Below are 25,258 nucleotides of genomic sequence, written 5' to 3' on the forward strand. Positions count from 1 at the left end.
TACATCATCGCCAATCCAAGGGGCTTATTAGCCCTGAGGAGTGTCAGATCCATCATCGCTAATCCAAGGGGCTCATTAGCCCTAGGGGCATCACACACATCATCGCCAATCAAAGGGGAACATTAGCAATAAGGGGCGTGAGATACATCATTGCCCATCCAAGGGGCTTATTAGCCCTAAGGGTCGTCATACACATCATCGGCCATGCAAGGGGTTCATTAGCACTGAGGGGCGTCAGTCACATTATTACCCATCCAAGGGACTTATTATCCATAAGGGGCGTCATACACATCATCGCCAATCCAAGGGACCCATTAGCCCTAATGGGCATCAGACACATCATTGCCCATCAAAGGGGCTTATTAAAACAAAGGGGCGTTAGAAACATCATCGCCCATCCAAGGGGCTCAATTAGGCTTAAGGGGCTTCAGACACATCATCGCCCATCCAAAGGGCTTATTAGCCCTAAGGGGCGTCAAACACATCATTGCCCATCCAAGGGGCTCATTAGCCGTAAGGGGCGTGAAACACATCATCGCCCATCCATGGGGCTCATTAGCCCTAAGGTGCATTAGACACATCATCGTCCATCCAATGGGCTCATTAGCCCTAAAAGGCATCATACAAGGGGCGTGAGAGATAACATTGCCCTAAGGGGCGTCATACACATCATCGCCAATCCAAGGGGCTTATTAGCCCTGAGACGTGTCAGATACATCATCGCCAATCCAAGGGGCTCATTAGCCCTAGGGGCATCAGACACATCATCGCCAATCAAAGGGGAACATTAGCCCTAAGGGGCGTGCGATACATCATTGCCCATCCAAGGAGCTCATTAGCCCTAAGGGTCGTCATACACATCATCGCCCATGCAAGGGGTTCATTAGCACTGAGAGGCGTCAGACACATTATTACCCGTCAAAGGGACTTATTAGCCATAAGGGGCGTCATACACATCATCGCCAATCCAAGGAGCCCATTAGCCCTAATGGGCATCAGACACATCATCGCCCATCAAAGGGGCTCATTAAAACTAAGGGGCGTTAGAAACATCATCGCCCATATAAGGGGCTCAATTAGGCATAAGGGGCGTCAGACACATCATCGCCCATCCAAGGGGCTCATTAGCCCTAAGGGGTGTCAAACAAATCATTGCCCATCCAAGGGGCTCATTAGCCCTAAGGGACGTCAAACACATCATTGCCCATCCAAGGGGCTCATTAGCCGTAAGGGGCGTGAAACACATCATCGCCCATCCATGGGGCTCAATAAGGCTTAAGGGGCGTCAGACACATCATCGCCCATCCAAGGGGCTCATTAGCCCTAAGGGGCGTCAAATACATCATTGTCATCCAAGGGGCTCATTAGCCCTAAGGGGCGTGAGACACATCATCGCCCATCCAAGGGGCTCATTATTCCTAAGGAGCATCAGACACATCATCGCCCATCCAAGGGGCTCATTAGCCCTAAGGTGCATTAGACACATCATCGCCCATCCAAGGGGCTAATTAGCCGTGTCGGGCGTCAAACACATCATTACCGATCCAAGGGGCTCATTAGCCCTAAGGGGCGTCATACACATCTTTGCCAATCCAAGGGGCCTATTAGCCCTAAGGGGCGTGAGAGAAATCATTGCCCTTCAAAGGGGCTCATAAGCCCTAAAGGGTATCAGACACATCATCGCCCATCCAAGGGGCTCATCAGAACTAAGGGGAGGAGACACATCATCGCCTATCCAAGGGGCTCAATTGCCCTAAGAAGCGTTAGGCATATCATAGCCCATCCAAGGGGCTGATTAGCCTTAAGGGGCGTGAGTCAAATCATTGCCCATGCAAGGGGCTCATTACTCATTAGCCATGAGGGGTATCAGACACATCATCGCCTATCCAAGGGACTCATTAGAACTAAGGGGCGTGGGACACATCATCGCCCATCCAAGGGGCTTAGTTGCTCTACGGAGCGTTAGACACATCATCGTCCATCCAAGGGGCTCATTAACCCTTAGGGGCGTGAGATACATCATTGCCCATCCAAGGGACTTATTATCCATAAGGGGCGTCATACACATCATCGCCAATCCAAGGGACCCATTAGCCCTAATGGGCATCAGACACATCATTGCCCATCAAAGGGGCTTATTAAAACAAAGGGGCATTAGAAACATCATCGCCCATCCAAGGGGCTCAATTAGGCTTAAGGGGCTTCAGACACATCATCGCCCATCCAAAGGGCTTATTAGCCCTAAGGGGCGTCAAACACATCATTGCCCATCCAAGGGGCTCATTAGACACATCATCGCCCATCAAAGGGGCTCATTAGCCCTAAGGTGCATTAGACACATCATCGCCCATCAAAGGGGCTCATTAGCCCTAAGGTGCATTAGACACATCATCGTCCATCCAATGGGCTCATTTGCCCTAAAAGGCATCATACAAGGGGCTTGAGAGATAACATTGCTCTAAGGGGCGTCATACACATCATCGCCAATCCAAGGGGCTTATTAGCCCTGAGACGTGTCAGATACATCATCGCCAATCCAAGGGGCTCATTAGCCCTAGGGGCATCAGACACATCATCGCCAATCAAAGGGGAACATTAGCCCTAAGGGGCGTGCGATACATCATTGCCCATCCAAGGAGCTCATTAGCCCTAAGGGTCGTCATACACATCATCGCCCATGCAAGGGGTTCATTAGCACTGAGAGGCGTCAGACACATTATTACCCGTCAAAGGGACTTATTAGCCATAAGGGGCGTCATACACATCATCGCCAATCCAAGGAGCCCATTAGCCCTAATGGGCATCAGACACATCATCGCCCATCAAAGGGGCTCATTAAAACTAAGGGGCGTTAGAAACATCATCGCCCATATAAGGGGCTCAATTAGGCATAAGGGGCGTCAGACACATCATCGCCCATCCAAGGGGCTCATTAGCCCTAAGGGGTGTCAAACAAATCATTGCCCATCCAAGGGGCTTATTAGCCCTAAGGGACGTCAAACACATCATTGCCCATCCAAGGGGGTCATTAGCCGTAAGGGGCGTGAAACACATCATCGCCCATCCATGGGGCTCAATAAGGCTTAGGGGGCGTCAGACACATCATCGCCCATCCAAGGGGCTCATTAGCCCTAAGGGGCGTCAAATACATCATTGTCATCCAAGGGGCTCATTAGCCCTAAGGGGCGTGAGACACATCATCGCCCATCCAAGGGGCTCATTATTCCTAAGGAGCATCAGACACATCATCGCCCATCCAAGGGCTCATTAGCCCTAAGGTGCATTAGACACATCATCGCCCATCCAAGGGGCTAATTAGCCGTGTCGGGCGTCAAACACATCATTACCGATCCAAGGGGATCATTAGCCCTAAGGGGCGTCATACACATCTTTGCCAATCCAAGGGGCCTATTAGCCCTAAGGGGCGTGAGAGAAATCATTGCCCTTCAAAGGGGCTCATAAGCCCTAAAGGGTATCAGACACATCATCGCCCATCCAAGGGGCTCATCAGAACTAAGGGGAGGAGACACATCATCGCCTATCCAAGGGGCTCAATTGCCCTAAGAAGCGTTAGGCATATCGTAGCCCATCCAAGGGGCTGATTAGCCTTAAGGGGCGTGAGTCAAATCATTGCCCATGCAAGGGGCTCATTACTCATTAGCCATGAGGGGTATCAGACACATCATCGCCTATCCAAGGGACTCATTAGAACTAAGGGGCGTGGGACACATCATCGCCCATCCAAGGGCTTAGTTGCTCTACGGAGCGTTAGACACATCATCGTCCATCCAAGGGGCTCATTAACCCTTAGGGGCGTGAGATAAATCATTGCCCATCCAAGGGGCACATAAGCCATAAGGGGCGTCAAACACATCATTGTCATCCAAGGGGCTCATTAGCCCTAAGGGGCGTGAGACACATCATCGCCCATCCAAGGGGCTCATTATTCCTAAGGAGCATCAGACACATCATCGCCCATCCAAGGGGCTCATTAGCCCTAAGGTGCATTAGACACATCATCGCCCATCCAAGGGGCTCATTAGCCGTGTCGGGCGTCAAACACATCATTACCGATCCAAGGGGCTCATTAGCCCTAAGGGGCGTCATACACATCTTTGCCAATCCAAGGGGCCTTTTAGCCCTAAGGGGCGTGAGAGAAATCATTGCCCTTCAAAGGGGCTTATAAGCCCTAAAGGGTATCAGACACATCATCGCCCATCCAAGGGGCTCATCAGAACTAAGGGAGGAGACACATCATCGCCTATCCAAGGGGCTCAATTGCCTTAAGAAGCGTTAGGCACATCATAGCCCATCAAAGGGGCTGATTAGCCTTAAGGGGCGTGAGTCAAATCATTGCCCATGCAAGGGGCTCATTACTCATTAGCCATGAGGGGTATCAGACACATCATCGCCCATCCAAGGGGCTCAATAGCCATGAGGGGTATCAGACACATCATCGCCCATCCAAGGGGCTCATTAGCCCTAAGGGGCGTCAGACACATTATCGCCCATCTAAGGGGCTCATTAGCCAATAGGGGCATTAGACACATCATCGTCCATCCAACGGGCTCATTAGCCCTAAGGGGCGTGAGACATATCATTGTCCATCTAAGGAGCTCATTTGCCCTAAGGGGCGTGAGACACATCAACGCCCATCTAAGGGGCTTATTATTCCTAAGGTGCATCAGACACATCATCGCACATCCAAGGGGCTCATTAGCCCTGAGGGGCGTCAGACACATCATTACCCATCCAAGAGGCTCATTAGCCTTGAGGGGCATCAAACACATCATCCCCCATCCAAGGGGCTCATTAGCCCTAAGGGGTGTCATACATATCATCGCCAATCCAAGGGGCCCATTAGCCCTAAGTGGCGTATGACACATCATCGCCCATCCAAGGGGCTCATTAGCCCTAAGAATCGTGAGACACATCATCGCCCATCCAAGGAGCTCATTCGCCCTAAGAATCGTGAGACACATCATCGCCCATCCAAGGGGCTAATTATTCCTAAGGTAAATCAGACACATCATCACCCATCCAAGGGGCTCATTAGCCCTAAGAGGCTTCATACACATAATCGCCAATCCAAGGGGCCCATTAGCCCTAAGGGGCGCGAGAGACATCATTGCCCTTCAAAGGGGCTCAGAAGCCCTAAAGGGCATCAGACACATCATCACCCATCCAAGGGGCTCATTAGAACTAAGGGAAGGAGATACATCATCACCCATCCAAGGGGCTCAATTGCTCTAAGGAGCGTCAGACACATCATCGTCCATCCAAGGGGCTAATTAGCCTTAAGGGTCGTGAGTCGCATCATTGCCCATCCAAGGGGCTCATTTGCCCTGAGAGATTTCAGACACATCATCGCCCATCAAAGGGGCTCATTAGCCCTTAGGAGCGTCAGACACATTATCACCCATCTAAGGGGCTCATTAGCCCCGGGGCCATCAGACACGTCATCTGCCATTAAAAGGGATCATTAGCCGTAAGGGGCGTGAGATACATCATTGTCCATCCAAGGGGCTCATTAACCCTAAGGGGTGTCAGACACATCATCGCCAATCTAAGGGGCTTATTAGCCGTAAGGGGAGTGAGTCAAATCATTGCCCATTCAAGGGGCTCATTAGCCTTGAGGGGTGTAAGACAAATCATCGCCCATCCAAGGGGCTCATTAGCCCTAAGGGGCGTGAGACACATCATCGCCCATACAAGGGGCTCATTAGCCCTAAAGGGCGTCAAACACATCATCGCCCATCCAAGGGGCTCATTAGCCCTAAGGGGCGTGAGACACATCATCGCCCATCCAAGGGGTTCATTAATCCTAAGGTGCATCAGCACATCATCGCCCATCCAAGGGGCTAATTAGCCCAGAGGGGCGTGTGACAAATCATTACCCATCCAAGGGGCTCATTAGCCCTAAGGGGTGTCATACATATCATCGCCAACCATGGGGCCAATTAGCCCTAAGGGGCGAAAGACACATCATCGCCCATCCGAGGGGCTCATTAGCCCTTTGGGGCGTCATACACATTATCACCCATCTAAGGGGCTCATTAGCTCTAAGGGGCATCAGACACATCATCACCCATCCAAGGGGCTCATTAGCCCTAAAAGTCATGAGACACATCATCGCCCATCCAAGGGGCTCATTATTCCTAAGGTGCATCAGACACATCATCGCCCATCCAAAGGACTCATTTTCCCTAAGAGGAATTAGACACATCATCACCTATCTAAGGGGCTCATTAGCAATAAGAATCGTCAAACACATCATCGCCCATCCAAGGGGCTTATTATTCCTAAGGTGCATCAGACACATCATCGTCCATCCAATGGGCTCATTAGCCCTAAAAGGCATCATACAAGGGGCGTGAGAGATAACATTGCCCTAAGGGGCGTCATACACATCATCGCCAATCCAAGGGGCTTATTAGCCCTGAGGAGTGTCAGATACATCATCGCTAATCCAAGGGGCTCATTAGCCCTAGGGGCATCACACACATCATCGCCAATCAAAGGGGAACATTAGCAATAAGGGGCGTGAGATACATCATTGCCCATCCAAGGGGCTCATTAGCCCTAAGGGTCGTCATACACATCATCGGCCATGCAAGGGGTTCATTAGCACTGAGGGGCGTCAGTCACATTATTACCCATCCAAGGGACTTATTATCCATAAGGGGCGTCATACACATCATCGCCAATCTAAGGGACCCATTAGCCCTAATGGGCATCAGACACATCATTGCCCATCAAAGGGGCTTATTAAAACAAAGGGGCGTTAGAAACATCATCGCCCATCCAAGGGGCTCAATTAGGCTTAAGGGGCTTCAGACACATCATCGCCCATCCAAAGGGCTTATTAGCCCTAAGGGGCGTCAAACACATCATTGCCCATCCAAGGGGCTCATTAGCCGTAAGGGGCGTGAAACATATCATCGCCCATCCATGGGGCTCATTAGCCCTAAGGTGCATTAGACACATCATCGTCCATCCAATGGGCTCATTAGCCCTAAAAGGCATCATACAAGGGGCGTGAGAGATAACATTGCCCTAAGGGGCGTCATACACATCATCGCCAATCCAAGGGGCTTATTAGCCCTGAGACGTGTCAGATACATCATCGCCAATCCAAGGGGCTCATTAGCCCTAGGGGCATCAGACACATCATCGCCAATCAAAGGGGAACATTAGCCCTAAGGGGCGTGCGATACATCATTGCCCATCCAAGGAGCTCATTAGCCCTAAGGGTCGTCATACACATCATCGCCCATGCAAGGGGTTCATTAGCACTGAGAGGCGTCAGACACATTATTACCCGTCAAAGGGACTTATTAGCCATAAGGGGCGTCATACACATCATCGCCAATCCAAGGAGCCCATTAGCCCTAATGGGCATCAGACACATCATCGCCCATCAAAGGGGCTCATTAAAACTAAGGGGCGTTAGAAACATCATCGCCCATATAAGGGGCTCAATTAGGCATAAGGGGCGTCAGACACATCATCGCCCATCCAAGGGGCTCATTAGCCCTAAGGGGTGTCAAACAAATCATTGCCCATCCAAGGGGCTCATTAGCCCTAAGGGACGTCAAACACATCATTGCCCATCCAAGGGGCTCATTAGCCGTAAGGGGCGTGAAACACATCATCGCCCATCCATGGGGCTCAATAAGGCTTAAGGGGCGTCAGACACATCATCGCCCATCCAAGGGGCTCATTAGCCCTAAGGGGCGTCAAATACATCATTGTCATCCAAGGGGCTCATTAGCCCTAAGGGGCGTGAGACACATCATCGCCCATCCAAGGGGCTCATTATTCCTAAGGAGCATCAGACACATCATCGCCCATCCAAGGGGCTCATTAGCCCTAAGGTGCATTAGACACATCATCGCCCATCCAAGGGGCTAATTAGCCGTGTCGGGCGTCAAACACATCATTACCGATCCAAGGGGCTCATTAGCCCTAAGGGGCGTCATACACATCTTTGCCAATCCAAGGGGCCTATTAGCCCTAAGGGGCGTGAGAGAAATCATTGCCCTTCAAAGGGGCTCATAAGCCCTAAAGGGTATCAGACACATCATCGCCCATCCAAGGGGCTCATCAGAACTAAGGGGAGGAGACACATCATCGCCTATCCAAGGGGCTCAATTGCCCTAAGAAGCGTTAGGCATATCATAGCCCATCCAAGGGGCTGATTAGCCTTAAGGGGCGTGAGTCAAATCATTGCCCATGCAAGGGGCTCATTACTCATTAGCCATGAGGGGTATCAGACACATCATCGCCTATCCAAGGGACTCATTAGAACTAAGGGGCGTGGGACACATCATCGCCCATCCAAGGGGCTTAGTTGCTCTACGGAGCGTTAGACACATCATCGCCAATCCAAGGAGCCCATTAGCCCTAATGGGCATCAGACACATCATCGCCCATCAAAGGGGCTCATTAAAACTAAGGGGCGTTAGAAACATCATCGCCCATATAAGGGGCTCAATTAGGCATAAGGGGCGTCGGACACATCATCGCCCATCCAAGGGGCTCATTAGCCCTAAGGGGTGTCAAACAAATCATTGCCCATCCAAGGGGCTCATTAGCCCTAAGGGACGTCAAACACATCATTGCCCATCCAAGGGGCTCATTAGCCGTAAGGGGCGTGAAACACATCATCGCCCATCCATGGGGCTCATTAGCCCTACGGTGCATTAGACACATCATCGCCCATCAAAGGGGCTCATTAGCCCTAAGGTGCATTAGACACATCATCGTCCATCCAATGGGCTCATTTGCCCTAAAAGGCATCATACAAGGGGCTTGAGAGATAACATTGCTCTAAGGGGCGTCATACACATCATCGCCAATCCAAGGGGCTTATTAGCCCTGAGGAGTGTCAGATACATCATCGCCAATCCAAGGGGCTCATTAGCCCTAGGGGCATCAGACACATCATCGCCAATCAATGGGGAACATTAGCCCTAAGTGGCGTGAGATACATCTTTGCCCATCCAAGGGGCTCATTAGCCCTAAGGGTCGTCATACACATCATCGCCCATGCAAGGGGTTCATTAGCACTGAGGGGCGTCAAACACATTATTACCTATCCAAGGGAGTTATTATCCATAAGGGGCGTCATACACATCATCGCCAATCCAAGGCCCATTAGCCCTTATGGGCATCAGACACATCATCGCCCATCAAAGGGGCTCATTAAAACTAAGGGGCGTTAGAAACATTATCGCCCATCCAAAGGGCTCAATAAGGCTTAAGGGGCATCAGACACATCATCGCCCATCCAAGGGGCTCATTAGCCCTAAGGGGCGTCAAACACATCATTGTCATCCAAGGGGCTCATTAGCCCTAAGGGGCGTGAGACACATCATCGCCCATCCAAGGGGCTCATTATTCCTAAGGAGCATCAGACACATCATCGCCCATCAAAGGGGCTCATTAGCCCTAAGGTGCATTAGACACATCATCGCCCATCCAAGGGGCTCATTAGCCGTGTCGGGCGTCAAACACATCATTACCGATCCAAGGGGCTCATTAGCCCTAAGGGGCGTCATACACATCTTTGCCAATCCAAGGGGCCTATTAGCCCTAAGGGGCGTGAGAGAAATCATTGCCCTTCAAAGGGGCTCATAAGCCCTAAAGGGAATCAGACACATCATCGCCCATCCAAGGGGCTCATCAGAACTAAGGGGAGGAGACACATCATCGCCTATCCAAGGGGCTCAATTGCCCTAAGAAGCGTTAGGCACATCATAGCCCATCCAAGGGGCTGATTAGCCTTAAGGGGCGTGAGTCAAATCATTGCCCATGCAAGGGGCTCATTACTCATTAGCCATGAGGGGTATCAGACACATCATCGCCTATCCAAGGGACTCATTAGAACTAAGGGGCGTGAGACACATCATCGCCCATCCAAGGGGCTTAGTTGCTCTAAGGAGCGTTAGACACATCATCGTCCATCCAAGGGGCTCATTAACCCTTAGGGGCGTGAGATACATTATTGCCCATCCAAGGGGCACATAAGCCATAAGGGGCGTCAAACACATCATTGCCCATCCTAGGGGCTCATCAGCCCTAAGGGGCGTGAGACACATCATCGCCTATCCGAGGGGCTCATTAGCCCTAAGGGGCATCTGACACATCATCACCCATCCAAGGGGCTCATTAGCCCTAAGAGCCGTGAGACACATCATCGCCCATCAAAGGGGCTCATTATTCCTAAGGTGCATCAGACACATCATCGCCCATCCAAGGGGCTCAATTGCCCTAAAGGGCGTTAGACACACAATCGCCCATCCAAGGAATTCATTAGCCCTAAGAGGAATCAGACACATCATCACCCATCCAAGGGGCTCATTAGCCCTAAGAATCGTGAGACACATCATTGCCCATCCAAGGGGCTTATTATTCCTAAGGTGCATCAGATACATCATCACGCATCCAAGGGCTCATTAGCCCTAAGAGGCATCCTACACATCATCGCCAATCCAAGGGGCCCATTAGCCATAAGGGGCGTGAGAGACATCATTACCCTTCAAAGGGGCTCATAAGCCCTAAAGGGCATCAGACACACCATCGCCCATCCAAGGGGCTCATTAGAACTAAGGGGAGGAGACACATCATCGCCTATCCAAGAGGCTCAATTGCTCTAAGGAGCGTTAGACACATCATCGCCCATCTAAGGGGCTGATTAGCCTTAAGGGGCGTGAGTCAAATCATTGCTTATCCAAGGGGCTCATTACTCATTACCCATGAGGGGTATCAGACACATCATCGCCCATCCAAGGGGCTCATTAGCCCTAAGGGGCGTCAGACACATTATCGCCCATCCAAGGGGCTCATTATTCCTAAGGTGCATTAGACACATCATCGCCCATCCAAGGGGCTCATTAGCCCTGAGGGGCGTCAGACACATCATTACCCATCCAATAGGCTCATTACCCCTAAGGTGCATCAGACACATCATCGCCCATCAAAGGGGCTCATTAGCCCTGAAGGGCATCAGACACATCATTACCCATCCAAGGGGCTCATTAGCCCCACAGGGCGTCATACACATCATCGCCAATCCAAGGTGCCCATTAGCCCTAAGGGGCGTGAGACTCATCATCGCCCATCCAAGGGGCTTATTAGCCCTAAGGGGCAACAGACACATCATCACCCATCTAAGGGGCTCATTAGCCCTAAGGGAAATCAGACACATCATCACCCATCCAAGGGGCTCATTAGCCCTTAGGGGCGTCATTCACGTCATCGCCAATCCAAGGCGCCCATTAGCCCTAAGAGGCGTGAGACACATCATCGCCCATCCGAGGAGCTCATTAGCCCTATGGGGCATCAGACACATCATCACCCATCCAAGGGGCTCATTAGCCCTAAGAGTCGTGAGACACATCATCGCCCATCAAAGGGGCTCATTATTCCTAAGGTGCATCAGACACATCATCGCCCATCTAAGGGGCTCAATTTCCCTAAGGGGCGTTAGACACACAATCGCCCATCCAAGGAATTCATTAGCCCTAAGAGGAATCAAACACATCATCACCCATCCAAGGGGCTCATTAGCCCTAAGAATCGCGAGACACATCATCGCCCATCCAAGGGGCTTATTATTCCTAAGGTGCATCAGACACATCATCACCCATCCAAGGGGCTCATTAGCCCGATGAGGCGTCATACACATCATCGCTAATCCAAGGGGCCCATTAGCCCTAAGGGGCGTGATATTGGGGTTTAGTGAGTCCGACTCACCGCGGAAAAAACCCTGACCCGAGGAACCACTCGCAATAATTAAAATCATAAAGCTTGAATAAATAATCACAAAGAAAAGATAACGAATCATACCCTCGAAGCGAGCTTCGTTCAAAAAACCAGGGCTCTTACTTGAAAGCTACGAGCACGTCAAGCGCCGCGCCTCCGACGGAATCCACCCACAAAAGGCGAACACAACTTTAAGGTCCGCTACGTTGGGGTAAGCAAGGTCCGACCAAAACCCGAGTGTTATATGAGTTTAAGAGTTTTCCCAAAATTATGGAATGCTCTTTTTAACTCCCACTCAAGCAAAGAATTCTCAAGTCATTCCATGACTATTTATAAAGAAGTATGCCTTGTGAATTTCACTCATCTTTCAATGTGGGACTTTTCACAAAAAGAGCCCACATGGAAAGATTGGTGAATTCAACCTTTAGTTAAATAAACAAAGGAACAAGTAACAAGTGTCACATGGTTAGGTGTGGACCACTTTCTCACTTGGTCCCCAAGGCATTTCACATGCAATGTGAACTAACCATGTGTCATCCAACCTTGAGCCCCAAGTTGGGTTCGGTTGGCCCATTTTATTTTGGCTCGACATTTGAGATTCTCAGACGCTCGGTTTCGACGCTCCAAGCTCGAATTTCCGACGTCTAAATGTTTAACACTAGGGCGACGAATTAATTTCTTCCGAATTAATTTGTCGAATTGGTTCGTATATTTTGCTTGGGTGTGACCCGAAGGGTTTAGTCAAGATTAAGCTGTAATATTACTGATCGGAAGCGGCCTCCACCCAGGCATTCCGATCACTTGACCTTACTGAATATATTAGCTTTCTAATAATTCTGAACTCGCTATCAAAATAATACACTTGTTCGAAGGACACCATTCCTTTCAATCTCCCACTTGTCCTTCCGGACAAGTGTGCATTTAGTGTATAGCCCTTATCCTATGTCTCTTCATGTCTCTTCATGAACTACAGAGTAAGATTACTAGTCATCTCTGTTACGTCCAGAAGTGTTTCTCGAAATCCGAGTTTGACTGTTAATAAGCAGATGATTTCTAAAATCCATCTGAGCACGGCCATGCATTTTTCACAGTCTCGCTCTTCGAGAGGCCTTGTAAACAACAAGACATGTTCCCTATTGTTAGTAGGGGGAAATTTCCAGTTTTGTAATGTAGCTTCTCTTACTAAGAGGACTCACCCGCCCGATATATGTCTTTATAATCCCCAGTTACGGCAGACGTTTGGCAGATACCAAAGCGGACCAGTACTCAAACAAGAGATCTCCCACTACTCATGGTCAAAGGAAAAAAGTTCCGATAGTAATAATGAGAAAATACTTATGACGATTTTTAAATCTCTTAAAGTATCCTCATAGGTCGATCTAGTATGGTTCTAAACCAATACCTGTGCAAATGATTTATATCCTCATAGCACAAGAAACGGTGCTACAAATCATACTACACACTAATTTCTGATGGTCATCCTATGTATAAGCTAGGCTAAGTACTTAATCTAAGTATTAGATCATTAGATTATAGTCAAGAACATCCAAAGAACTTAGATAAGTACTTAGCCTAGCCTCCCAAAATTTTAATTAAAATAAACAAAATTAATTAAAATAAATAAAACGGCAAAATAAGCAATATTACGGCTAGTCACCTCACTACACCAAGCATACGCACATGCCAAAAAAAACACGAACACACGACCCACGGCACACGCCCGCGAGCTGCTGCCACGGCACAGCCGCGCGTGGCTGCTGCAGCCCACGTGCTGCTGCCGTGCGTGGCTGCTGCCGCGCGTGTGGCCGCAAGCAAGGTGGCGCTGCCACCTTGGCAGCCACATATGGGCTTCTATGCAGCCCGGCTCGCCAAGGTGATGCATAGCCTCGTTTTGCGTGCCACGGCCTCGGGATTTGATCCCTTTTTGCGAGACAACAATAATTAATTCTAAATTAATTTTAGAACTAATTTAGAGAGCAAAATAAAATTTTAAACAAGTCTAACTTAATAAAATTTTCAAAGTGCAAATAACCAAAATAATTCCAAGAATCATTCTTAATTAAATTGGTTTAGCTTGGTGCAACATAAAATTGAGGTAATTTCTCACTTTCAATTTAATCAATACTTGAGAATTTGACAAAGTAAAGGGAAGTTGGAAAAATATGAACTTTAATGTTCATAATGAAAATTCCAACATCTAAATTTTGTGAATCCTTGAAAATTATATCTTCCAACATGAAGATAACCAAATTTCTATCACAAAAATCGAAACTTTATGTTTCCAATCAACTCAAAATGATTAAAACATCAAAGCTTAACACAAAATAACATGGAATTTAGTGGTTTTTTAAAGTCTCAATCACTTATCACAAATAAAGATTGAATCTTTAACACTTAGGAAGCCTCAAAATTAACACTTTCACACTAAAAAGCAATTAGTTTGCAATTATGTGAAAATAAATCAACCTTTAAGCATCAAATACTACCAAGTAAGTGTGCTTTATGGGGACATAAAAATGCAGAAAATAATGCAAATAATCAACCATATAATCAACAATTTATGCCATTAATTTCAAGGTTAGAAAAGACTTAAAATTTTTCGTCAAAAACGAAAAACCCCTCGAAAAAGGCATTTCTGGTCAGAATTTGACTAAAATCACAGTCCCCACGGGGAAAAAAACCTTTCCAGAACACATTTTCCACCCAAAATTCACTAGTCTTGGGCGAAAATCTGGGTTCTGGGCCAAACTCGACATTAAAAACGGGATTAAAATAAATAAAACCCGACATTAAGCCAAAATAAACCTTGAAAAACATGATTATAAAAATAAATGAGCGGGGCTCCGATACCGCTGTTGGGGTTTAGTGAGTCCGACTCACCGCGGAAACAAACCTCGACCCGAGGAACCACTCGCAATAATTGAAATCATAAAACATAAATAAATAATCACAAAGAAAAGATAACGAATCTTACCCTCGAAGCGAGCTTCGCCCAAAAACCGGGGCTCTTACTTGAAAGCTACGAGCACGTCAAGCGCCGCGCTTCCGACGGAATCCACCCACAAAAGGCGAACACAACTTTAAGGTCCGCTACCTTGGGGTTAGCAAGGTCCGACCAAAACCCGAGTGTTATATGAGTTTAAGAGTTATTATTTTCAAAGCAAACCCTAGCATTGTATCAGTATATATATCCCCTACTTTATGAAATAAACACACATATTAATTCTCTCTCAAAACTCTCATGTTTCTCTTTATTTCACAACAAATTCATACTTGTAAAGTAATTTTCTATTGGTTGTTTTCTTAAAAGAAAGATTATATACTGTTAAAGAGTAAGGAGCAAAATGCAGTATTCCTTCCATTTAAAAAGAATCAGGCATCAACAGTGTGAAAATAGTAATCCAACATTTACAAACCATGTAAAATGTTTTTCATCGAGATAAATGATATCCAAAGTGAATTTTGCAAAAAAATACGACAGCATCATCATTGGATGAGAGTGTCAAAAGTAAAACTAAATCAAAAAAAGATTCATTGCGCAAGCATATTGGTTGAACCAAACATTATTCAATTTACATAATAATCATTTTACCAATCCACTAAAACTCATATTACGGGACCTACTGAGTAAAAAACACGTCATAAAAATGATACTGACTAAACTAAAAATCACATTTCATAAAAAAATGATACTGACTAAATTAACAAAAAAAAAAAAAAAAAAAAACACATTTCATAAAAAATGATACTGGGTAAAGCTGTGCAACAACATACAAGTAATACCAAACAATGCAGCTAGACTACTAGAGATACAGCTTCTCATACATTAAAAATCACCAACAAATTACACTAATTTTAGTGCTTCATTTGCTGGTGCTAGTTTTGTTGACATGAAAATCAAGGGAAATATGAATTTCGAAGAAATAGTAAACAATGGAGTGTTTGGTGACTTTGGTCCTAGCAGCAAGTGTAATAGTAGGAATTTTTATTTCTATTCCGAAGAAATAGTACGAATTTTTATTTCTATGATTGACATCTACCAAACAACTTTTGAATGTCCTCGGAAATAACCTTACAACGAAAATTTCCCAAGCACTACTACTAACCATACAACATCTAGGAATATTATAATGATCATGATAATTTGTGAATGCAGCCTGGAAGAAACAAAGGGAGAAAGATAAACCAGGTTGGGTAGCTGCGGTGGCATGGATTGAAGGTAAAACAGGAGGGCAAGGCACGGGGATAGCTAGGAAAATTTTTGCTACTAGCCCTAGGGCAGGCAGAGGCTTACGCAGTTTGGTGGGCTTTACAAGACCAAGAGGCAAAATGCAAAAATGTCATCATAAAAACTGACTGTGAAGGGGTGATTAAAGCTCTCCATAACCCAAAGAAGGCTCCGATAGACGCCCAAAACATAGCAAAGGACATAATACATGCTTGCAGGAAATTTGACCTTGTAGTATGCATCAAAGTTCAGAGAGAGATGGTCTAGGCGGCTCACCTAATGGCTACTGCAGAGAGGAGGGCTTAGGACTAGTTTATCTTTCTGTAACCATTGTCTAAAAAAAATGATAATTTGTGAATGTGAAATGGAATTTTAAAAAGAAGACACAAAATTGGCACATATTTGTAAAACTTACTGCAGACACGACAACTGTGCAGCATAACTTCGAACAATAAAAACAAGTACTACGTAATTCATGATCAATGAATGCATATTGAATTCAATGCAATATCCATATGTAAAATTGCGAGAATTACTCAAATGCACACCAGAAATCACATGTGAACAATATTCAAAAAATTTTACCACATGAAAAAAAGAAAAAAAGAAAAAATAAAATAAAATCCATCCAGGAGTGCACCTCAGTACATCAATCAAGGACTCAGAAACATGACAAGGACTCGACTAACTCCTGCTATTACATAGATGGTAGATCCCTCCAAAAGCCAAGTTAAATTTTTAGCCAAAAACAAACACTTGGAAATAGCATACACTGCATTTTCAGAGTACACAATGCAGAATAGAACAAAAAAGGTTTTAAGCAGACAAGTCCAGCAGATAATTCTAAATCCTGAGTCCCGAACAGAGCCATGTATGTTTGCACACACAACAATGCACATATATGATTGATTTGGAGCTATAACAAGCATCCAAATAAAACCTAAACGTCAGTCCTCAAGCACCTTAATTATTATATATGTATAAACAGACCAGAATGCGACTCTTCTACATTCTAAATCCACAAATAACAGTAAAAAATGCAGTGAATCCATCACAATCATGCTATTTGCTTTGCAAACATACCCAAAGCATAACAATCGTGCTATTTGCTTTGCAAAAAGGTTTCACCCATAAAGAGAACTAGAAACAAGAGGCAAGCGCAGAGTAAAATGTGATGTATTGTTGATTGAATGCTAAGGTTGTTATACCTGATTTATATACTCCCTACGTGTTTTAATAAGTGTTACACTTACTAAATCCGGCCGTGTTTTAATAAGTGTTACACTTCCTTTTTTGGCAAAAAATTACAATAAAATATTATATCTCTCTCCTCTCATGGTCCCCACCCAAATCCACTATTACTTTTTTAATTATATCTTTCCTCTCACATTCATTAATTTTCAATAAACTATTAACCCCATTATTTTTCTTTTACAAATTCTTAATACTCTAACTACCCTACTTACCTCTTATTTTATTTAAATAAAATAAATTGCCTAAAAATATGTGCCGGTCAAACGGTAACACTTAAAAAAACAGGAGGGAGTGATGGATTACTCTAAAGGAAAAAAATGATCAATTTTAACATGCAATCACTGAGTCCTAAAAAATATGCTAGAAAAATAAGCTCCACATCCCACAATTCAAAATGAAACAAGCTTGATGATTGCTTGCAACAATATGCATCAAGGCATTCACACAATCCCTCCACCCCCCCCCCAACCCCCAAAACAACACGCACACAAACACCCCAAAAAAAAAAGAAAAAAAAAAAAGTCCAAGCCTTTCACTATTACTATAAACTTCGTGGCAAAAACTTTAACCTCACAAATACCAGGATTTACCAGAATAATTTCTTGCACAAGAAACAGTTGCCAAAAAAAAAAAAAAAACCTCCTACACATATGGCATGACTCATTCGTACATCCATGTACCAAAGTCTACAAACCACCACCACCATAACTCATGCATCCATCAAATACCCCTACCAAAGAAATAGAGTTCAAAATAAACATTTGTATTCCAAAATTCTGAAAGAAATATACAAGGAAAACAGGTTCAAACTTCACAGCCTTGTCTCCTTTACATTCTCCAGAAACTGATCAATTCAACACTACCTTTCAATTAAAATGTGCCAGTAAAGATAAACAAATCAATCAATCAAAAAATGGATATATTTCCAAACCATCGAGAATGGGTTCCCCATATCCACCCCAAATTAAGTAGGGAACGTTCAGGTTATCAGCGACCTGGGATAGGCCCCATCCAATAAGAAAGCAACCATCTTACCAATGTAAGGTAAACAATGACAGTATAATGTTTTAGACAGAATAAATCAATGGATAGGAAATTGGGTGTCCTTGTCCAGTTTCGTAAACCATTTAGCACAAAAGTTATACCATATTAACTATCAGCATCAATACTTGGGATTCTATGATCAGAATTAAGATAGATCACATGGATGACCTTGCCATGCAACCTCTGCTGATCAAAACGAAGCCACTGATCCAGCATTAATCAAATATGAATGCAAGTATTTTATGTAGCAACAAATTTAATTGTACCGTTAACTCACAAAATCCATAGGCATATCTTAAGCATTCATTATGTCCACACCTATAAACCTAAGAACTAACAAAAGTAAACACTCGCCACCTACCCAAAATCAATAAATTAAATAAAAAAAAATCTAAGTTTCTAGAGAAAAAGGGGGGGGGAATGACTAATGGTGAGAATATTCTGTAGTTCCAACTAGATTACTGGTATCACCAATCTTTTTTTTTTTTTTTTTTTTTTTTTGAGGTGATTATTGATTAATAAGATGACACTCTTACCTTCTTTATGGATGTTTTTTGAGGTGAGAATATTACTGGTATCACCAACATAGTATCATTAAGTATCATTATTGAAATGGTGAGAATATTCTGTAGTTCCAAAAGAAGGTAACACATCAAAGCTTGTTTATCTAGACTTATTAATTCTTTGCTATTATATGGGCAATTACAATTTACAAATGCATTGTTCACCTAAACAGTAAATTATATAAAAGAGATTTTCTAATTTTTAACTACCCAAAAACATTTACTACCGCCATCCCTTGGTGAAATTAACAGTTACTAGTTATACAAGAATTAAGAAAAGTAAAAACAGATTGAAAAAAGAGGGGTTACAGACCATCAACATTTGAAGGAAAAACGGAAAAAAAGTATGTCCATTTTGTGAAGGGTAAGGGGAGTAAAAGTGTAAAAGTCAATTGGCGAGAATGGAATAAAATAGAAGTCTAAAGAAAAAAAAGAACACGGTGAAAGTTTAATGATAAACAAATGGAAGTAATTTACAAATAGTAATGGTGGTCCAAATAGATAAATCACTATCTACCATTCATCATGCTGCAAAGAAATTTATTGGCATCAAAAGCATAGGCATGATTCCTCTCTCTAGTTTTAAGACGAAAAGAGTATCAAACCTTGAATCCCCAACAATATCTCTTCGCATTAGCATATACGATAAAAATAAAATACTCAAACTGAAGATCTCAGAAATAGTCGCACATGCTTCAGCACACAAGAGTTGTGATTCTATTGATACACACAGTGATTCATCCCTTTAATAGCACCAAATTTATATTCTAAGCTAACATGAATAATATAGTTGTCATTAGATGACCATTTCAAGTCGCATTAATAAAAACATCCACTTTTTCATTAGTCAGGTGAAAAAAGGGAGTCAGCAATCTAAGCATCCATAATTTCATATGTATTAAGCTCCTGTAATCATCTCTAATTTCTTTCTCAAAACCACGAAATGGGATTCTAAATCTCCAGCACGTGATTAGTAGAGATCCAAATTATAAAACCATATCAACTCATCAAATTGTCTCCAAATCATCTTCATCCACATTTCAAAGAAGGCATCAACAGTGCCAGCAACTAAAGTTTTGGCAAACAACAATCATCAAATGGGGCTGGTCATAAATAGGTGAAGTTTCATTTTGGTTAGTCTTTGATAATATCATATTCAGCTCTAGAAACAAGTAGCTAGAAAATTATGATAGATTAATACTTACAACAACAACCATAAAGCCTTAGTTCCAAAATAATTTGGGGTCAGATAACATGATAGATTAATACTTCCATAACTATAAATCAAAAATTAAAAATCACACTGATTTACTGCAAAAGTGGATAAATTATCATTATCAGAATCGCAAATGCCTTTAATCTTTTAGTCAAGTAATTACCACTTATGTCAAACTTAGGTTATCTAATTCTGGGTACAATTGGATTCTATGTTAATTAATTTGGTATAGGTCAATTTTGAGAAGTCTAGAACAACACATTTACTAGTCTTACTATTCATAACAGTACATATTCTCCCTACTCTCATGAATATGAATCTTCATCAAAAGAAGCATTAGCATTCTTATAAAGATTTTTCACCATAATAACACCAGGACAACTAGGATCACAACGTCACAAGGATATTCATTCCCTTTTTCTAATATCAATGTACAGTGATTTGAGTTTCAAGCATCAGAACATTAAGAATTGTTTCTTACATAATTAACACCACTATTAATAGAAAACTAATGCTCTTGAAAAGGCCAAAGAACCTTAAAAAAGACATAACAGAAAGACACAAAAAATCAGCAAGGAATTAAGTTCTATAATATAGGAAAACACATTACATCAATTTGAAATAAAGTTATTGACCAAGGGTGATATATCAAACTTATTCCATAAACATAAACTTTAATTAAAAGGAAAAACATTATTTTGAATAAAATGAAGCTTCAAGAAACGGGATAAACAAAGCACAAATTTCTCCAAGGAAAATTTAGTGAGTGGTCATCCTGAATCATATTTCATAAAGCCGTAACGCTGTAGGTGGTTCGCAAACTGGTATGGGGTTGGAATCAAGAATGAAACCATAATGGTATGGGTTTGGAACTTGATTCTAAATACCATATGTTTGGTATGCTTATGGAATGCAATTTTTTTTATTATTATATACCTAAAAGTATGGGAATGAGTCAAACCCACCTCTCCCCCCCCCCCCCCCAAGGTTTTTAAACCCATACCTTGGGGGTTTGAGGTATGGGTTTGAAACTCTTAAAATCATAAAACAAACATAAGGTATGGGTTTAAACCATTTTAAACCCATACCTTGTACCTTAATTATGTGAACCAAATGCCCCCTAAGTGGAATGGTATAAGCTCAATCCCGATACTATATGCAAGATGGCAGTTGTTAACTGTGTTGTACTTACAAATGTACAATATCATCGGAAAAAACTGGAACATGTCATCAGCCTACTTCAAGTCTTTTAGCAAGCATTTAATCATAAAACAGGTAGCTAAGCAACGAAAATTTCAGGGTGCAGAAAACAATTTTCTTACGAATGTAAGACTTCCATAGAGGCAAGGATATGCCACATATCAAATTAATACGGTCAATGAAAGCATTAACCAACAACATCAACAAAATCCGATACATGACACTAAATCTGGTTATAAATCTTAATGATGCTTACTAATACGGCATTAATGACATTCCACCTACCACATTCGACATAGGTTGAGCATAGCCAGATTTTACCAATATTAGACAATGAAAGATACACAATTATCATCACCAAGTACCCCCGAAATTCCAGAAAATGAGATAGATTCCCAATTCATATAATAATTTGCATCATATAGCAGTTATAAGAGCATAAAAGATCTAGAATATATCCTAGCATAGAAAATGTAGATAAAAAAGCCATAACAGCAACAGATCTGGAGTTCAACAGATAATTAGAATTATTAAACCCTAATATGAAGATTCATTATCAACGGAAGAAGAAACTTCCTCACTTGCAACAGTTGCGCGAACGGATTCAGGTGCAGCGGAGACATCAGGAGGAGCAGCCCTAGATTTGACGGCGTCGAGCATCCGTTTGCTGATCTCTTTAGAGTAAACCTGAAGGATCTCGATGCCTTCATCTATGGACGAAGCGGTAGCAGAAGAAGCAGGAGCGGAGGAAGCGGCGGCGGCGTTGTAAGCCTCCTCTTCGATGGATTTAGCGGTGGAAGAAGCTTCGTCGGGCGGCAAAGATCCGTAGCGCTTGGAGAGGACGGAAGGGGTGGAAAGCGTCTCGATGAGACGGTTGATTACAGCGTCTCTGGTTCGCTGAGTTGGGGGCCAAATGCTGAAGGATGAACCAGAGATGTTCATCTTCTCCATCTTTTCAGAGAGATTGTCCGATGAATGTGGCGGGTGTTGTTCAGTGTCGGCGGTGTTAAGCATTTCTACGGCGACTGGAGTTTCGTCTGCTGCGGTATCGGACATAGCTGCGGCGTGTTGTGGAAGGAGACGACGTTGATCTCTTACTTTGCAAATGAAAGATTGCAGAGTATAAAATGGGTTTACTGTATTTGAATTTCAATTTTAAGTTTGTTGGTGGCTGTTGATAACAATGACCCTGTACCATTGTGGCCCTTTTATGAGCGTATGTTCCAGGCTCTAACAAGTACAGGCAAGAAAATCTCTAGCAGGGGTAGAATTATAACTTCGCGTTGAGTAAGGGTAAAAAAGTAAATGCGTTGGCTTGACTTCCATGAGACGTTTTTTTATAGAGTTGACGTGAGGGGAAACACCGTTTTCCGTTTTTCAACTTCAGTCTCATTCACTTCACCTTATTTTTTATGAACTTAAATTATTTTTACTGAACTTAAATAAATTTTACTGAACTGAAATTATTTTTGCTGAAATGAAATTAATTTTACTAATTTTCTATTATAATTTTTCTTTAAGATTAATGAATTTTTACTGAACTGAACTTATGTTTACTGAACTAAAATTATTTTTACTGTGTAGACACCTAAAAATGTCTCCCCAAAACCAAACCCGATAATGAACACCTTCCACCGTCATTATTGATCGGGTTGAGTATTTAATCTTTGGAGTGCTTAAATCCATGTTTTATCCAATATATTTCATGAACCAATTCAATTTCTAGCTCATTTCCCTAAACCATAACCTATTTTCCATTTTTCGTGTCCATATAGCAAAACCGAGAGAAACTGATTTTTTGGTCTTATAATTTTGATCTAATTATTATTTGGTTGAATAGGCCTTGAAATAAGCTTTCAAACCATATATCATAAGCCCAATTCCGAGCTATAACGAAAAAGATATGAGCAAAACACTAAACTCGACCTAAAACCGACACCCTTCCACTAAAACAGCCATATCTTAAAATCTATAAATCATTTTGACCTGATTCTAATTGTGTTGGAAGTAGACTTGATAAGCTTTCCAATGATATATTATATGCCTTATTCTAAGTTACGGATAAAAAGTTATGATGATTTTAAAAACGGATAAAAACACTGGAATCACCGCGCACAGTGCAAAAGCACCGTGTCATGGGAGTGTGCCCCGTCTGACGGTGCCTGGTGCCATGACACGGTATTGTACATTGTGTCACGGTGCCATTTTTGAAGCTTTTTTGCGTCAAATTCCACCGTGGCACGGTACCTGTTACCGTGACACGGTACCTGCTGCCGTGACACGGTATTTCTCACCGTGTCACGGTGCTTTTTCTGTGTAATTTCCGCGTTTTCCCATACCGTGACACGGTGTACTGTACTGTGCTACGGTGGACACTTCCGTGTCACGGTACGTGTGCCGTGTCACGGAATTTTCTCGTGTCTTTTCCACGTAAACTCTTCACACGTCTTCACTTCCCATAGGTCAAATATTTCCCGCGTCACTCCAGTTGTCCACCACGTCACGGGATTTTCCCCTGTCTGACGGTGCCTTCCCCCGTCTCACGGTGCCTGGCACCGTGTCACGGTGTTCTCTACCGTGTCGCGGTGTTATTTTTTTAGGGTTTTTATCTTTTTAGGGTTCCGTGTATTCCCTCTACTCAATTTCCCTATAAATAAGACCCTCATTTCTGCAGTTCGGGGCATCAAATCCTTCTTTCTTTCTCTCTTTTACACCAAAAATTATTCTATTCTCTCTCTCCCATATTCTAAGCTTTAAACCTATATTCCTAATTACACCATTCTTCCCCTAAGCACTCCAAGGAGTCCATACAACACCCGACGTTCCGTCCTTAAACCAAGGCGTGAAAGGTACAAATAACTGAGGGTTTGGACCAAATTAACTCTACTTTTTTTTTATTTAATTTAATTTAATTTTTCTATTTGATTTGTATTTTTAATTGAAGTTACTAACAGTTTATTCATGATGTAGCAATTTAAAGGAACGCGCAGAATGTGAGTAATTAATTAATTTAATTACTCTTATTTTATTTTAATATTGCTAGTATCATGATTAAGTTATTTCATATTTGATTTGACTAACGCTATTATTGTTGAATTGCTTCCAATAATTATGTTTATTCTATTTGATCACCATATTGCATGTTCAAAGGGAATATGTAATTGAAAATCACTCCTAATAAGATAATTTGGACAACCGGTTTAGGTTCCTCTCCCCTTAAATTGGGAGGGAGAGTTCGAAGCTTGAGGAAAAGAGGAGCTTTCCAACTTGGCCTTGATCGCGGTCATTTCTTTCCCCAAGTTTGTCATTTGTGAGGATAAGTTGTTGATCGCATTTAGATGGTCTATAGAGTACACCGAAGATCCACTCTTGCTAGTTGAATACCTCTCACCATCTTGCCAATCTCTATAGTACTTAACCACGTCTTCTATAATGTCCACCACTTCCTCTTCCGTCCGATTCATTATGGGACCTCCGGCACCCCCATCAAGGCATGATTTTCCTTGAGGACTTAGGCCACCATAGAAAATTTGAATGACTTGATAGGTTGGAATTCCGTGGTGGGGACATTCCCTTTGGTACTCTTTATACCTCTCCCATGCTTCGTAGAGGCTTTCATTAGGTCTTTGCTTGAACCCTTGAATCAAAGCTCTAGCCTCCGCCGTTTTCTTTTGTGGGTAGAATCGGGACAAGAATTCCTTGGTGACTTCATCCCATGTTCGAAGGGAATTTGGCTTTAACTCCTTATCCAACCACTCCAAAGCTCGGCCTATGAGAGAAAATGGAAACAACTTTAGTCGGATGAATTCTTGAGAAACTCTGTTCACTTTGATAGTGTTGCAATACTTTTCGAACTCCTTGAGATGGTTCAACGGACTCTCATTCTTAGCTCCGCTATATTGTCTCCTTTCGATCAAAGCGATCATAGCCGGCCTAATTTCGAAATCATTCGCCGGTGTTGTAGGTGGAGTAATTCCACTCTCA

At 43.4% G+C, this 25,258-nt stretch overlaps 1 protein-coding gene across 1 annotated transcript; it reads right to left on the reverse strand.

Annotated features, from left to right (window-relative positions):
• Positions 1 to 21,492: 21,492 nt before the first annotated feature.
• On the reverse strand, positions 21,493 to 22,468 carry LOC110704489 (MFP1 attachment factor 1-like). Its single transcript, XM_021882275.1, has one exon. It carries the CDS (start codon positions 22,328 to 22,330, stop codon positions 21,812 to 21,814), a length of 519 nt encoding a protein of 172 aa, XP_021737967.1. The 5' UTR covers positions 22,331 to 22,468; the 3' UTR covers positions 21,493 to 21,811.
• Between the last annotated feature and the right edge of the window lie 2,790 nt (positions 22,469 to 25,258).

The sequence above is a fragment of the Chenopodium quinoa genome, unplaced genomic scaffold, assembly GCF_001683475.1.
Source record: "Chenopodium quinoa cultivar QQ74 unplaced genomic scaffold, ASM168347v1, whole genome shotgun sequence".
NCBI classification, from domain to species: Eukaryota; Viridiplantae; Streptophyta; class Magnoliopsida; order Caryophyllales; family Amaranthaceae; genus Chenopodium; species Chenopodium quinoa.